Source organism: Aptenodytes forsteri, unplaced genomic scaffold (genome assembly GCF_000699145.1).
Source record: "Aptenodytes forsteri isolate BGI_AS27 unplaced genomic scaffold, ASM69914v1 Scaffold309, whole genome shotgun sequence".
Taxonomy (NCBI): Eukaryota; Metazoa; Chordata; class Aves; order Sphenisciformes; family Spheniscidae; genus Aptenodytes; species Aptenodytes forsteri.
Genome location: NW_008795857.1, coordinates 7,859,354 through 7,875,043, shown reverse-complemented (window position 1 = coordinate 7,875,043; position 15,690 = coordinate 7,859,354). Strand labels below are relative to the sequence as shown.

Below are 15,690 nucleotides of genomic sequence, written 5' to 3'. Positions count from 1 at the left end.
AGAGCAGGCGAGCAGCCACGCGCAGGGGAGCCCCACTGTGCCAATTAATTGTCACAAGGCAGGCATTTTCTCATGGCTCAATGTAGGACAAATAAATAAAGTTTCTATCAAGAAAGCGACTTGCTGCCAAGAGGGAGAAGCAGTGCAGTTGTTGATACAGCAACAGAAAAGGACTTGTAGGAAATCTGAGGCAGCATCCCGACGAGTGACAAGCGGTGATAATTTCTTCTGCTGCTGCCCTTCTTCCCAGGTTAATGAAAGGGATAGGTGTGGTTTCAAGGCCATTACATCTTCATGTGGCCAGATTATTCTTTTTACTTATTTGGGTGCCAACCATGGAAAACAAGTTCAATTCATTGCACAACTTTTACCATTTTGGGGGTTTTTCTGTTTGGTCTGTTATAAAATTCTGTATGGGATGAGCATCAATAGGGCAAAAATTAAACTTGTCAGAGGCAACAGCTGTTATACTTGTGCTTGAAGAGGAAGAAAGAAAGTCTTTTTGTGATGACTGCCAACAACTTCTTCACGCTTTTTGGATAAGAGTGAAACAACAGCTGGTACAGACATGTGTTCCTCTCCCTCCCCACCTTGCATTATTAGCAACTGTTAGTGCAAGTCAAAATAATAGTCATTTACTGGTAATAAGTAATTTTATCCGAAAATGGTTAATTCCCTACATGTGTGAACAGGTTTTCACATGGAAAGATACAAATTAGTCATGGTAATTTTATTGAAGTAAATGGGGTTTTAGGCTGTTTGGACTGAAACTTGTGCAGCATCTGATGTTTATGGCTATAGCAATAAAACAATCATGGTATTTTCATCAAATCATTTGAATGAGAGGTTAGAAACTTGTAATGCTCTGTCTGAGAAATTAGTAACATGACAACACTCTGCATTAAGCCATTACAGCATTGCAGTTGGTAGGAAGTGAGACTGTCGACATATCCTCAGACTGAGGGACAAAAACATCACCAAAACACACTTTGCTGCGATTGAAAAATCCTTCTGGTGAAGAGAAATAAAAGACAATACCAAATGGTTTCAAACCCAGCATCAAGAGCAGGTCACACGCAGCGCTTGGCCCGACTCAGGCAACGTGCTATTGATGAGCTGCTCCTCCAGCCACCTGCCTTCTTCACTCCTTGCTCCTCAGAGAGGAACAGGCCCAAAACACCTTTGCTTTTGCCATTTCCACTCAGGGTGATCTATCATTGCTTCTGTTACCTTCCTCAACTCAAGGAAGAAGGGGGGGAAATAAATCCGTGTCCTATCTTGGGTGCATTTTTTTTTTTCCAGGGGAAGGAGTCTGCTTTACTCTTTGAGCTCTTCTGAATATGTTTCTTAGCCCTTCCTGCCATTTCCCATGACAGCAGCCGGGCAACACGTTTTCATACAGAAGGACTGTCTCCAGCAGGATGGGGAGGGCATTGCATCCACTTCAGGAGAGTGAGCGTGCACCTGGCTCTCACAACAGCTTACCTGTGACAGCTCTGGCTGGAGCCTCATACCAAGAGCTGCTTCTTGCAAGGATCAGCTGCTAAAGCTGAGCAGTTCTCCAGGCTAGACGAAGCCTCCACAGGAGGTCCTTCCAAGTCCCACAGAGATCCCTTGAGCAGGTGTCATGGGTGGTCACCATGGTGCATTAATGAACCACAGGACTATGATGAGTCCCCAGTGCGATACAGACATGAAACAAGGTAAAGATAGTTGTTGGATGTGTCAGGCCAGGCATTTGCAGTAGGCTTTGGTGCTTTTGCATAAAGGCAGAGGTTGGGCCCTTGCCTGCAATCCCGTGACTAAGCCTGGTCACTCGTGTTCAGGGAAGATTAAATCAGATGGAAGCAGGTGAATATTTGGGACATTTTTTGGCAGAGAATGTGCTAAAAGGTGCCAAGAAGAAGTCACTGCATCCTTTGCCGGGGTTGCTAGTGAGGAGGGAGCTGGAGCCTCTCCAGCACCACCACTGCCTGAGTCGACCACACCAGCCCTGTGATATAAGGCTGCAGCGGGCCTGTGAGCCAGCTCCACCTCTGAGTCATCGCCCGGTCTCCAGCATGGCCGTGAGTCATCCCTCCTTGGCTGTTCCTCCTCTCAGAGTTTCGGCATGGCAGAAAACCCCAAACAAAAGTGTGTTGGGTAGAGGAAGCGTGGTGCTCTCGTCAGAAACTGTCACACGCTCGCTACCCTCCTGGGGGATGACCAGGCAGACCCGCTGCTGTGGTTAAGATCTTTCCCTCTCTGTAACGTACTAATTGCCCAGGGCATCTGGCATAATCAAAACCATCCCTTTAATTTACTCAAATTCCAGTTTACACAGTTCCCAGTCGCTGCTTCACCCAGGGGAGCAGGGATGGCTGGGGCTGGCGAAGAGCTCGTCATGTCCTCTGCGCAGCAGCAGCGACACAGAGTCAGTAGACCTTAGACAAGATGTGCTCACAGCTAGAAAAACTGAGGAAACATGGTGCTATGGCACCGACTGCCCCAAAAAGCCAGGGCTTGGCCAGAAGGTGTGGATTGGTTTCACTGAATATTGGTTGCAAATTAATGATAACTATTAGTTAGATATAACCAGATGATGTCTGGATTACAAGAACAGAAGAAATTTAGCCAATGGGTAAGTTTGGGGCAGCATCAGAACCCACCTTATCTTATCAAGGAAGCCCAATTAGTAAACCTTTTCTTGGTAGCCTTTCTAGCCAGGAGTCAATCATCCAGTCTGGGATAAGTCAGAGAGAGACTGGGTCTAAACAGAGCCCTGGCCAACAGAGAGTCCCAGGGCAGCATCGACCACTAGCGTCATCCCACTTCAGGGAACATAACACCATGCTCAGAGCAAGGATGATGCCCTGAACACACAGAGCTGTCCACTGCTACCCATCCAAGCTGATGTTAAAGGTGCTCCTTCATCCTTAGCCTGAAGAGCTAATTCTGGGGGTGACTTCTCTGGGCAGGGAGCACTGGCCCTACCATTGCCTTCACGCCATCCTGAACTCCCTCCTCAAAGACCCCAGTCACGCACATGTAGCTTTCCTGTTTCTTACTGTCATTGAACCTTATATGGAGCTCCTCGTCTGACCTGGGCTGACCTCCCAAGCAAGCCGATCCTGCCATGGACCCCCTGCCCTAGTCCAGGAGCTGACCCTTTTGTCCCTCCCAGGGGGTACAAGGAAGTTGCCCCTGTGTTTGCCTCCTCTATGACCTGCCGAAGGGTGGAAATTAAGCTCTCTTCTGGTCTCTTCCAACTTCATTTGCTTTTAGAGCAGGAAACTCCGTTAGTTTTCTTTCCTCCACGGGCTTATATTCGCATGCTGAGATTGTAGGCTGCACGCTGGATAGGTGCATAACAGAAGTATGCAGGGTACAGGCTTGCATCTCCCAGGGTGGCAAAATCCCAGCTTCAGCATCCCAGAGAGCCTGAAGCTTAAATCCTCCAAATGGAGGGCAAATGCTGAGATCCATTTTAAAGGCAGCAGAGGAAAAGCCCAAGAGGGGTGGCAAGAGATGGCAGGGCATCAACCCCACAGAGCCAAGCCACAGCTCAGGGACTGCCAGCTCAGGTGGGGTCTGAAGGGTGATGCTGGACTTGCTGACACAGACCCAAACAACACACCACACATTTCAGAAGACTTCAGAAACCTTGAAGGGGATTGAAGGAGAGGAAACTCTTCACGGAGGTTGTTCTTGGCACATGAACAAGAGAAAACCAATGCAAACCGTAAGTTAATCAAATGGGATCAAATGGCGCAAGGTTTTGCCATCATGGGATGCTGTGTGGATTGGCCTCCACCCTGCCAGAAGGGCAGATACTCTCAGCTGGGCTGCAGGAGTGGCAGTCTCTACTTGAGCTGGTGGCTAAACCAGATTGGGAAGCGTTACTCTGATAACAAAAAGAAGGGAAAGGCATAGGGGTACAAACTCAATCTATTCTACTCCCCTTTGTAGGTAATGCACTGAGAGCCCAAGACCTAGGCAGAGAAGAAATTCTGAAAATATCTGTGAAACAGCATCTCAGTCAGAAACGGGGGAAAATGGCAATATTGCTTTATGAAAAGAAACTTGCCTGAGTTGCTATGGCTAACACATGGCTGGATGCTGGGTAGGAACAGTGCTGAAAATCACTGGCTACAGGCCACTAATACATGTGAACAGAGAAAATGTGGGTGAAACCAGAGCCTTGCTGAAGTCAGGAAGAATTTCGCCATTTGACGTACTGCGAAGTGTCAGTTGCCAAGCCTGAGTTCAGCCAATGTTATTAGCACAGCTCCAGGGCATCCATCTCAGTTTTGGGACAGTCACCACGTTTTGCTGTTTATGACTTTGTCTACAGATATACTAATAACCACTTGGGCTCGGGCTCTAGCTTGCTGGCTGTGAAGCCAAAGCTGTATCACATGTAAGAGGACTGCCTGACATAGCTCAGTTAACACCCCCAGAAACATTTCTCAGTGTGCAAGGCTGCCAGGACACGTGAGGGTAAGGTTTCACCCCGCTGCACAGAAGGCAGGATTACTACGTTCAGTGCTGAAATACACATTTTCCTATTTACTACCAGAGTGCCAGTTCTAAATTTTCAGCAGAGGGAAAAGGGGATTTAGACCAGGCGGCTCCATTGATGCAAACGTATTTTAATTCCTCCAGATCAGCTTTTTATCCCAAGAGTTATGTTTGCTGATATTTTAAAATTGTCTGTAGGCCTGCCAGAGCCAGCTTCCCACATCTCTAGAAATCCACCGTGAATGACATTTTCTTGGTTTCCTCTACTTGAATGCCTTCCAAGTTTGTGATTGGTGAAAGGACAAGTTTTCTGTTCCTGTGGAGAACTGAAACACAGATTTTCTGGTCAAATGGCAGAGATACTATTTTGGCAGAGGCAGATTTCCAAATCACTTGCAAGCTGCTCTCTTGCCGGGGAGATGGGAGTCATTTCAGGAGTTTCCATCACAGAAGACAGATTCACTCAGGGCTGCGCGTGTGTACCTGGCCATGCTGGGCGAGGAGGGCTTTGCTCTGGTGTAACATCTCAAGCTGTAGCAGTCCCCTATTAGGGAGGACGAGGATGAGGAAGATGAGGATGAGGATGTGGATGTGGATGTGGATGAGGAGGAGTCAAGGTCAGGTTGGATGGGGCTCTGAGCAACCTGATCTAGTTGAAGATGTCCCTGCCCATAGCAGGGGCATTGGACTAGACGACCTTTAGAGGTCCCTTCCAACCCAAACTATTCTGTGATTCTATGATTCTATGACTCTCCCGGGGTTACCGGAGAGCTGAGTTCCCCTTCACAGGTGTGATACCCAGTGTCCTGTGGGCAGGGGGAGTCCGTGGCCAGCTCCCAAGGTGGGCACAGCATGGGGGCACAAAGGGCTCATGGAGCTGCTCCCCCTCTCATCACTTGGCTGGGCAGGGGAAACCCACTCCACCCAGACTCAGTTCAGGCCCAAGCAAGGCTGCTGTGAACCCATTAAAATGAACCCCTCAGCAGCCTCCTCATCTTTTACCACACAGCGTAAAAATGCAATACATCCCCATAGAGCGAAGGGCCTTTCCTCGTGGCAGCAACATGTCAGGGTGAAAAAAATTCAGCCCAAACAGACATGATGTGTTTGGTATGGTAGGGAAGTGTGGCCGTGACAATATTATGTGTAATCTCACATGGCAGACTTGGGAAAAGTAGGCAAGTAGACTGGAAAGCAACCTGGCAGGCGCCTGTGATGCTGGAGCTGATATGAGAAGCGTTCAAATAGGATAACTCAGGTTCTGGGAATGACACTGCAGGTCAGAGGGCCCAAACACAGCTGTCTCCTGCCTGGCCATGAACAATGCATATGCCATTAATGGATGGATGTGGGCTCGCTGGGGTGTACTTTAGCATCCCTGTCTCCTATGTGGTATTGTAGGCTTCCAGCTTGGGTGTTGTGAATCACTGCCTGGAGGAGCTAATGTCTCCACTGTCTCTGCTGGGGGGGGAGAAGCTGAAAGGCATGGTGGTGGGATTATTCCAAACATCGCATCAGTTAAGCTCAGTCTGTTCTCTTCTGAATATGCAAAGGAACTAACTTAATGAACTTCTGAAAACTGGGTCTTTTTCTTTTACCTTTTAGACTTATAGCACTAAAGACAGGTTCATTGGAAAGGCACTTGTAACCTGTGGTAACATAAACCAGAACCAGACCTGAACGTCTTCCTTTACTTTTCCAGGTGTTACTATTAGGCACTTTTTGATGTCTGCCCACTGACTTTGCTCCCACAGAGATCAAACTTGCTACCTCTGTTTGTAGTGAATAATGGCATATGCTTGAGCAGCTCAGTGGCCATCAATGCCTTTACTCACAGAGTGTGGTACTACTCATGAGGAACCGGCAGGCCCTGGCCCTGAATTAGTATCAGATGTTTGTGTTTCCTAGATCACATTACCCATGCAGGGACAGCAGTGCTTGGGTTTGAGAGGAGACGTCTCTAGAAAAGCCTGCTCTGAGAAATTAGACTGGTTCAGGAGGACCCCAGAGGTGGCAGAAGTGAGGATGTGAGGTTTCCAGGACTACGCTTGGATTTAAATGAGACCCTATGGTGATTTGCATTAAAAAGGATTTTGTTAATTTGACGAGTGACTCAAATACAAGCAGGCAATCCCTCTGCTGACAGCAAATGATCCTAAGATTCAATGGGTAACATGTACTAGCCTTTTTCTGTGATGAAATGTCACAGAAATATCTTCTTAAGATGTATTTCAGTGCATTTGGATACCTTATATGTCTTTAGAATATTTTGCAATATTATAATAACTCGGTCTCCCAAGAATATGCAACAGGCTGTATCTTATTTGTGTTATATCGGTATCTACAGGCCTCAGCTGAGTTTGGGACTGCTTTGCCAAGTACTATGAAAACAAATCCTGGCCTTCAAGACCATTTCCAGACACAAGCAACCCCAAAAGTGGTGATTAACTTGCTGAAGTTCGTCAGTCAATCAGTGACACCATCAAGAGTACAAAACAGATATTCTTGAGCCCAAGCCATTAGAGCACTCTACCTACCTAGGGAGAGTTCCTCGGTATTTGTGGTTCCAGGACACACTGTGGTTTGGTATTTCTGCAGAAACATTCAGAGCTTCTGGCCAAGAATGAGAGGCTTCATGTTCCAGGAGAGTCCAGGAGCAGGACTGCAGCTCCCAGATGAGAGCTTTTCCTAAAGACAGTCACTCAAGGGCCAAAATTGGGTTTTTTTTTCCTTTTGTGTAAATATATTATGTAAATTATGTACTTTAAAACAATAGCTACAAATGCCCTACGTTGCCTGGAGCCAGTTTTCTATTGTCTTGAGTGACCTCTCATCTGAAGCATGGACTAAAGCCAGGCGAAGGCTGAAGTGTGTGTGGCACATAGAGATGGGAATGAGGGCTGGCAAGTGCCATTGTTCTCTTTGCCTCCCAGTGAACAGCGTTAAATTCTGTTTGTGGTTGTCAGAAGAGATTAGATATCTAAATTCTGGTATCAATAAGTGGTCTGTCTGATCACTTAAGTGCAGAAAAAGTGTTTCACAGAAGAAACTGTCAGATGCATGATTAAGCCGTTTGTGTATTACCACAGCAGTATAGTGCGTGTTTACGGAAAGTCAGCTTTTGAAAAAAACACTCGAACAATACAAAAATAATTAAATTAATAAGAGTCCTGGGGATAAAGGATTCATTTTCCCAGCAGGCTGCCAGCCAGGATGAAGGCTGGTTTATCAGCTCCACATAAGAGAGGTCTTTCTCTCAGAGCAGCAACACTCAGAGCTGTCCTGAGGACAGCCCTCTCCAGGGGAACAGCACCCAAACATAAATGTTTCTCAAAGATAAATGAAAACTAAAATGTGAATGATGGGAGGAAACCAAACAAAAAAACAGTATTGCAAAAGGGGGAGAAAAGGAATGAGCTATTATTGAGCTATTATTTTAAATGCTTGCCAGTGGAGGACACTTCTGTTAGCTTTTGGTGGAACAAAAGGACATTGCAAAAAAAGCCAGAAAAGTGCTGCTTTTCAAAGCGCTTTACAGTCAGCTCTGAAATCATATGTGTACATAGCCTCCAGAGGCTTGAGCAGAGGGATATGAAAATGTCCACTGTGTTTTTTCTCCCAGAGACAAGGGGAATATATATTTCCTTATAAAAATAAGGGATGATGAAAGAAATTTCTCAGGAGCATTGTGGCCCCAGGTGTGCTGCCCTGGGGCATTCCCGTGCACAGTGGGGCAGGCTGATGTCCCTGCAGGGAGGGCAGCAGCCACCAGCCCCATGGGGGAGCTTGACATGGGGAGAGCCTGTGTCTCCTTTCCATCACAATTAACTGCAGTCGTTGCTTGTAGGGGGTTTAAAGTGCACGTGTGTCACTCCTGCTCTCCAAAAATGCCATGGGAGGGCGCAAAAGGAAGATGAGCTCCTTTCCTGCCTGCAGCCCTTTTCCATGCCACATGTCCAAGGCCCATGACAGAGAGGATGGAGTTGCTCCTGCAAAGCATCCAGCACCTCGAGGCACCCTGTGCTCGGCCGGTGCAGGGATACCAGGCTGTGAGGCTCCTCAGCCTGCAGGCAGGCCATCTCCCACCTTAGGCCAGCACCAGTTCTCCCACTCTGATCCCCAGCTCCTTGCAGTGCATATCCGGGCCTGGGACCGACAGTGGTAATAATGGTCCATCTGGTGCAAATATTAAGCAAGACAAAATAAATGCCTGTTCTGACAGGAGGGATAGTAGGAGGGACAGAGAAGTCTGCACAAGCCCTGTTCTGGTCCAAAGGGTGAGGCAGAGCTTGGTCCCTGCTCTCCCCCTGGCTCAGAAGTAGATGGAGGACACAGCAGCTAGGAACACTGGCACCCATGGGCTATTTGCTCTCTCATCACTTGCGAGACTTGGGGGGGAAAAAGCGCAAGGAGGAATCATCGAGGAGGAGCTGCTGAGGCAGGGAGCTCTGGAAAACATGGCCGCTGCTCACACAGCATCTGCTCCCTGGGGAAGAGGCCATTTCCTCCCACCTGGCATCCTCGTCGCCTCCAGCCTTTCTATCCCTGAATTCACACCCAGCAACCCCCTTCCCAGTGTGTTTCCACATGGAGGATTTAAATAAGAAAATAAAAGGAAAATACATTTGTGGTGCTGATGTGAAACTCACGGCCTGTGCAACAACAATTCTGCTTGTGCCTTATTTCGTCCCTTCCTTACCTTTGCCTACACATGGCAAAGGGTCCAGCTCTCCTGTGCGCTGTACAGGGACTAGCACAAGGGGACCCAGCCTCAGCTGGCTGCTATGCTCTACAGTAATGAAGACAATTAATAATATAAGCAAAGAAGGGAGGGTTTGCCCAGAAGGAGGAAGCCGGCCTGAGCAGGACTTGGTAAGCAACATCACAGAGACTTGTTTCTGCAAACAGTGAGTCATAGGCTAGCACAGCTCTGTGTTTTACATAAATTTTATTGTGTTTTGGAGAATATTGTGTACAGTCAATCAGGTTACTCCAGCAGCAGGTAGTATGTTTAGTATGTACGGTCTGGTCTTTTTCTTTCCAGCTACTCAGCATAATTCCTAGCAGGATTTTATGTTCTAAAGGGTAACTAAAACTATCAGCATCCATGGGTACATCTCTTCCTATTGGGGTTAATGACATTTTTGGGAAAATTCCTAACTATATTCTGAAATTAAGAAGAGACATCCTGTGTTTTTGTAAAAATTCAATAATATCTCTGTATCATTTCCTAATATGGGTATCTGAAAATGTTCTCTGTAGACAAAATGTACTGCCAGTGTTGGAGAACATTTTCTTCAACACAGAGCTTTTTATTTGTTGTAATTTTTGTCATACATCACCATCTCAAGTCTTTTTATGAATAACAATTGAGTGGTTTTGAGTGGACAAATTTTTATTCTGAAAAGAGCTCTGGATTTGCAAGAGAAAAAAAATCCTAATGGAGCTGCACTTGCTTTAACGAAGTACATTTAAAAAAAAACCTGATGGCTGAAGAGTAATCATCTGACAGCGAGGAGAGTATTGCTTAAGGAAGGAACACAGACATTGTGCTTGTGAGTGCCAGCTTAAGATACTTCCATCTCCATGTACTTTGCATCACCTCTGTGCCATGGCACACTGCTCCCAGCCTTGTGCCAGCACAAGTATACTCTTGTTGCATTATGGTTCTGGGAGCTAAGCTGGCTTTTAAACAAAAAATAATGGGCTGAGTTATTTTCCTGGCAAGGGAGACCCCTAGTCCGGTTTAAAGTGTGGCAACACCTAGGGCAGTGCCGGCTGAGCAAGGGCACGTGTACTACAGCATGGAAGAAGCAGCTGCAGAAGTGCTATAAATTGGAGTGGCTGCTGAAGATTTTCTCTCAAGTCACGGGCTTACTTGTGCACCAGTTTTTAGCCAAAAGCTTTTTCTCTGATGTCAGTGCAGTTATATACCCATTTTCCATAGGTAGAACTCCACTGACAAGCAAACATGTTGTTTGGGGAGTCCCTTTGCCCACAACTATCTGCAATTTCCCCTGTAATTAAAACCAAGAACTTCAGTTCCAAATTGCCTTTTTGTCTGTTACAACCACAGGTTATCATTTGTACAATTAATTATAGGCAGACCTAACATTAAAACTAGGAATTGAAAAAAGCCCTATAAAACCAGAACACAGTCCATATTTCAATCATTAAAAAACAAAAGGAATCAAGGCTTTCCTTGATTTTGGATAGTCCGTAAATGTCTTGAGATAGTACCTGAAAGAAAATAAGCAAGAGAGTGAACCTGCATACATACAAGGAAACTGCACAGTTTCAATACAGCTCAGCTGAGGAACCATAAAACTCCTCCAGACTGCCTTGCTTTGTAACCTCTGTGTATTACTCTGCAGAAGAGCGTTCCAAAACTATTTACACCGGGTTATTTAATTAAGTGAAAGCTGATAATACTGTTAAGGTTCTAAGAGACCTAACGTAGAAACTTTAGGAATTCAGAGCAGGGGACCATATCTACTCAAAAGGACTGCAGAGGTTGCAAGGGAACCCTTAGGAAAGGTTGACATTTACAAGGCTCAGTAAAAAGAGGCTTTAACATGGCGGAAGCAGTGATGTAACTCATGTTGGATTAAATGACTGTCAGGCCCACTTGACTCAACAGGGGCCCCAGCTGACTGCCTTACTTTCACCCAGTTCCAAATAAGCCGACACTTCTTGTACATAGTATTAAATTTCACTTTTGTCTTGAATCCTGGCCCTGCTCCTCTGCCCCTCCCTGGCATTTTGCAAACTGGACTCCAAGAGCAAGCAGCAGCATACGGCAAGAAACAGTTTGATACCTGTGATGGTGATAAGCACGTGGCCCGATGCAGCAAAGAGTAAAAAAGGCAAAGGCGAAGGCTGGTAGGGACCAGGTTGCTATGGCAAAACCAAACCATTCCACAATTTCTCCAAAGTAGTTGGCTCCAGAAACGTAGGTGAACAGTCCCCCTGCATCAACAGACAGAATATGTTATTTTTATAGTCATCTCATGCACATGGAAAGTTCTTTCCCATAAAGTCAGCAGCAGAATACGCTACCTTTCTTATTCAGAGCCCATAACAGCAACCTAAACCCACTGCCCTGAAGCCAGTGGAGCCATGCCAAAGGAGGATCTTGTACAAGACTCTTGTACGAGTACAAGAATCAAAGGCGATTCTAACCCAGAGGCTTCCAGCACTTTCACAATCATTTATTTTCATTTGGAAAAGGACTTAAGAAAGCCCATTATTAGATTTAAATTAAAATTATTAACATTAGTCAATTCTCTTCAGGCCCTAAAAAATATTTTGCAACTCCACTACCTTTGGGGAATGCAAAATCTGGATCTCAGTTTTGCATCTTAGCTAATCACAACATCTACAAGAGGCAGGTAAGTATTGGAGGTGAGAAACTCTGGGGGAGAGATATTACCATCCGTAACAAGGCAGCAGAAGGCATCAATACCAAAACCAGGAAACTCCTGGATCCCCATCCATATTGCTCCACAGAGCTAGACATTTCCTGGCTCGCCACTCTGGCCCACAGTCACCCTTCCTCACCAAGCCCCAGCTTGAAGGAGACGGAAAGGAAATTCTGCACCTTGCATCCTTGGTGTTATTTTTTTCCCCTAAAGTTTACACTTTGAATCTCCTTTTTGCCATGTAAGAAGTCCATTACGTCTTCTTCCTGGGCATGGAGAAGAATATTTCCTTCTTTGCAGCTGCCTTTTACAAGGCTAAAATCCTCTTCCTATGTCCCACTTCAATCTTCTCTAAATTACCCAGCCCATTTCCTAAAACCTTTCCTCACAGCTCATGTTTTCCAGATACTCTTGTTGCTTCTCGTGGACTGTCTGCAGCCAGCTCACGCTGGTCCCTGCAGCTCAGAGGGGCACCTGAACCGAGTACCTGTGTGATACTGGCATCTCTGCTTTTATTGTCGCTTTGCTGTGAATTCAGTCAGAAAACATTATCTATGCTGCTGCCCTACTTTCTCCAAGGAGGTAGAGGATAAGAATATACCTTGAGGAATCTTGTAAGTGACTTCCCCGGGTTTCCTCAGCTGGCGCAGGAGGAGATCACTGTGAATGTTGATTCCCATTCCCAGCAGAAATAAGAGGAGGCCTAAGAAACAAACACGAAATGGATTAGAAAGACAGCTCTGCCTAGTTATCCCTACTCAAGCACATATGTGAGGTTTATCTTTGGAGCAGGCAGATAGGAGACCTAATGTGAGGTGGGTGGATTCTTTTTCAAGTCAAAAGATGCGCTGCTACTGAGAAGGCTAGTGAACAGGAGAAGCATAGGTGACTGGTGACAAATAACCTTATATCTCTGTGTCAGTTGTGGGATCACAGCCCTCTGGGATCACCTGCATTGGATAGCTTCAGTGTGGAGGGCAACTCTGGACAGAACAATGACCATCCTGAGCACACTGTTTTGTTAGTGAGACCAGAGCACTTTCAGCTGGTGTGAGAAAAAGCTGAACTTCCCAGCTTGCCATAGTCACCATTTATTGAACATCAAGGGGGGGGCACAAAATACCCAGCTGATACTGCTGGCTGATGGCAGCCAGCCACAGCTGTGGACATTACTGCAGAGTAACCACTGAGCTGTAGGCAAGTACCATTACTCTCATTTTACAGCTGAGGAAAGAGGAGCAGAGAGAACACAAACTTATCCAGCACATCACCGGAGCCGGGAAGGGAACCTACATCTCAGCGCAGTTCAGTCCACTGCCAGTGAGGCTGCTTGGACAGAGCTATGGGCATGCACATGGAGCAGTTACTTGCTGAAGGATGCTGACAGCTTCTGGCCAGAGTGATTAATTGACCATACTCCATTTAGCTAAAAACTAGAGGCATTTGATTGAGAAATTCTGCAGGTGACATGCCCTACAGTTCATGGCACATTAGACACTGAGAAAACCACCTCTGACAATGGTTGGGAAGCAAGGAAAGAAATAGAGGTGGTGTGTGCTACGAAGTATAGAAAAAAGACTAAGTGCTCATAAAACCTCAACACTTCCAGTAGCAACAGAAAGTTGATAAGAGTCTGTAGAGCAAGAATATATTGTTTGTTTTTTATTTAATATTTCAAGTACTGCTAATGCTGATTTCCTTTTTTTATTTCATTAAATATATATTTTATTTATCATGCAAATTATGTGATGTGGTGTTTTCTTTGTTGGGTATGGGAACTCTTACTAAACAATGTCCAGGATTTTTAATATGTGATGCTGTCTGAAAAGACTGAACTTGCATCCACAGTCTGAAACAGGGTACAGAAAGTACCTTGGTTATTTTGTACTTGTCATATCCAAAACATTTCCTCAGACCTCCATGTTAATCTTAATTTCTATGTGTGCATTTAAAAAACATCTTCTGTGCAGCACCAAATGTGTAATGCCACCTAGCTGCTCTTGCTCAGTTATCCTCTCAGGGATTTTACAGGGTGAAATTCAGCTAGGCTATTAAGTTACGGAATATAAAGGAACCATATTAACATACAACCAGACTGTGCGTGATCTCTAATCTTCCCATGTGCCTTAGACGAGAAAAAAGAGCCCTTTGTCTCTAAAGCCTCATTTATGCTGGGGTTTTGCCCTTCTTTTCTCTCTCAGTTGGAATAGCTGCATCAAGCGCAAAGCTCCCTGGTGGGGAAGAGAAAGCCGCAGTTTGCGCTTGCACATGGCCACTGCTGGGTGGACACTTCGGGGTGAGCAAGGGCACATCCCCGTTCAGCTGAGGCCTGAGATTGCACCTCCACAGCCTGTAGCAGCGGGAGGCTCTGGAGTGGTGTCTGTAAAACAAGGCTGGTGATTTGAGACTAACACATAACATCGTACGCCTTCAAAGGTGGCTGCCTAGCAGAAAAAAGAAAATGTCACTGCATATTTATTTGTTTTATCTGGGCCAGCAGGCAGGTTTTATGCTGATTTCCATCACAACTGATTTGACTTACATGTTCAGTGAAGATTAGGACATAATTCAAAATGCTTACAAATTGCTCGGAGATTAGATCTTGGGAATCCTGCAGCTGTAATTACCTGATGTAAATCTGATGTCGGTGCACCAATCGTTTGGATATTCAGCACAGTAAATCAGGTAATACCCCTGGAGGAAGCCATTATAGATACAGAATAACGTGCCAAAGAAAAGCAATTGCAGTGGGAAAGGTCTGCCTCTAGTGAAGAAGGGGTAAATAAATGTCCTAAGGTAAATAAGAAAACAAAGTCAGCACATTACTCATGATAACATTGTATTTGCAATTTCTCTGCTGTAGGGAAAAAAAACTTTAACAAAACACAAAATATAAAAAAGGTCAATAAAGATAAAAAAATGGAAAACAACTGCAACAAAATAAGATCAGGAGCTAATGGGAACAAGAAATACTGCAGATACCCACATTTTTCTGGTCCTTCAGGACTGCACCAAGGTGCGAAGCTAGAAATCTCATCCAGATTCACTGCTGCCTCGGGAATGTCTCTCTGCCTTCCTTCTCCCTTGTAGGTAAAATGAGGAACTCGTGCCCACAGACAGCATTTTCGTTTTAAGACCTTGCTGTAATGCTGCAGAGGGCCGAGCAAAGGATGCTGTGGAGGCACATGGGCACACTGATGTTCAAACCAAAGTAGTGAGGGGCAGTACCAATTGCAATATTGATTCCCCAGATGAGCGTTACTATGCCACAAGCACTGTGGAGGAGCTTTGTTATGGAGAAGACATTCCTGATCCCACTACGAGGACCGATCCCTGAGGGCTTTAGCCCATGGTGGCAGGTGGAGTTGAAGGTAGTGTCAAGACCCCTCTGGCTCTCTCACCCCCTGCAGTATATAGCCTAAGCTGTAATCCCCTTTCCCAGCCTCTCCCACTCCACTCAGAGACCTCCGCTCATCTCCAACACACAGCAGCTCTGTCCTGCTCTGCTCGGACACTTCAACGCAGAGGCAGAGCAATGTTGTTGGCTGCTTGGGGGACCTGCTTTGCCTCCAGCCCCTGCCTCTCCTTCATGCTTTCAAACTTTTCTTTACAATAAGAAGAGCTAAAACCCTAAGTTTAATATGCTAAACACCAAGATTTCAATGCAGCTCCAGCACCTCGGGCTTCCTTAGACAAAAGCTGTGCTAACACTAGCATTAACATGTGTGGGAGCAAATAATTTGTGCTTGTATAGTGTTAATTTTCATAT

The 15,690-nt window shown here is 45.7% G+C and overlaps 1 protein-coding gene across 1 annotated transcript; it reads right to left on the bottom strand.

Annotated features, from left to right (window-relative positions):
• Window positions 1-10,673: 10,673 nt before the first annotated feature.
• SRD5A2 (steroid 5 alpha-reductase 2) lies at window positions 10,674-14,744 on the bottom strand. Its single transcript, XM_009283801.1, is given in 4 exon segments — window positions 10,674-10,740; window positions 11,319-11,469; window positions 12,523-12,624; window positions 14,549-14,744. Coding segments are annotated over 4 exon segments (516 nt in total).
• Window positions 14,745-15,690: the final 946 nt, after the last annotated feature.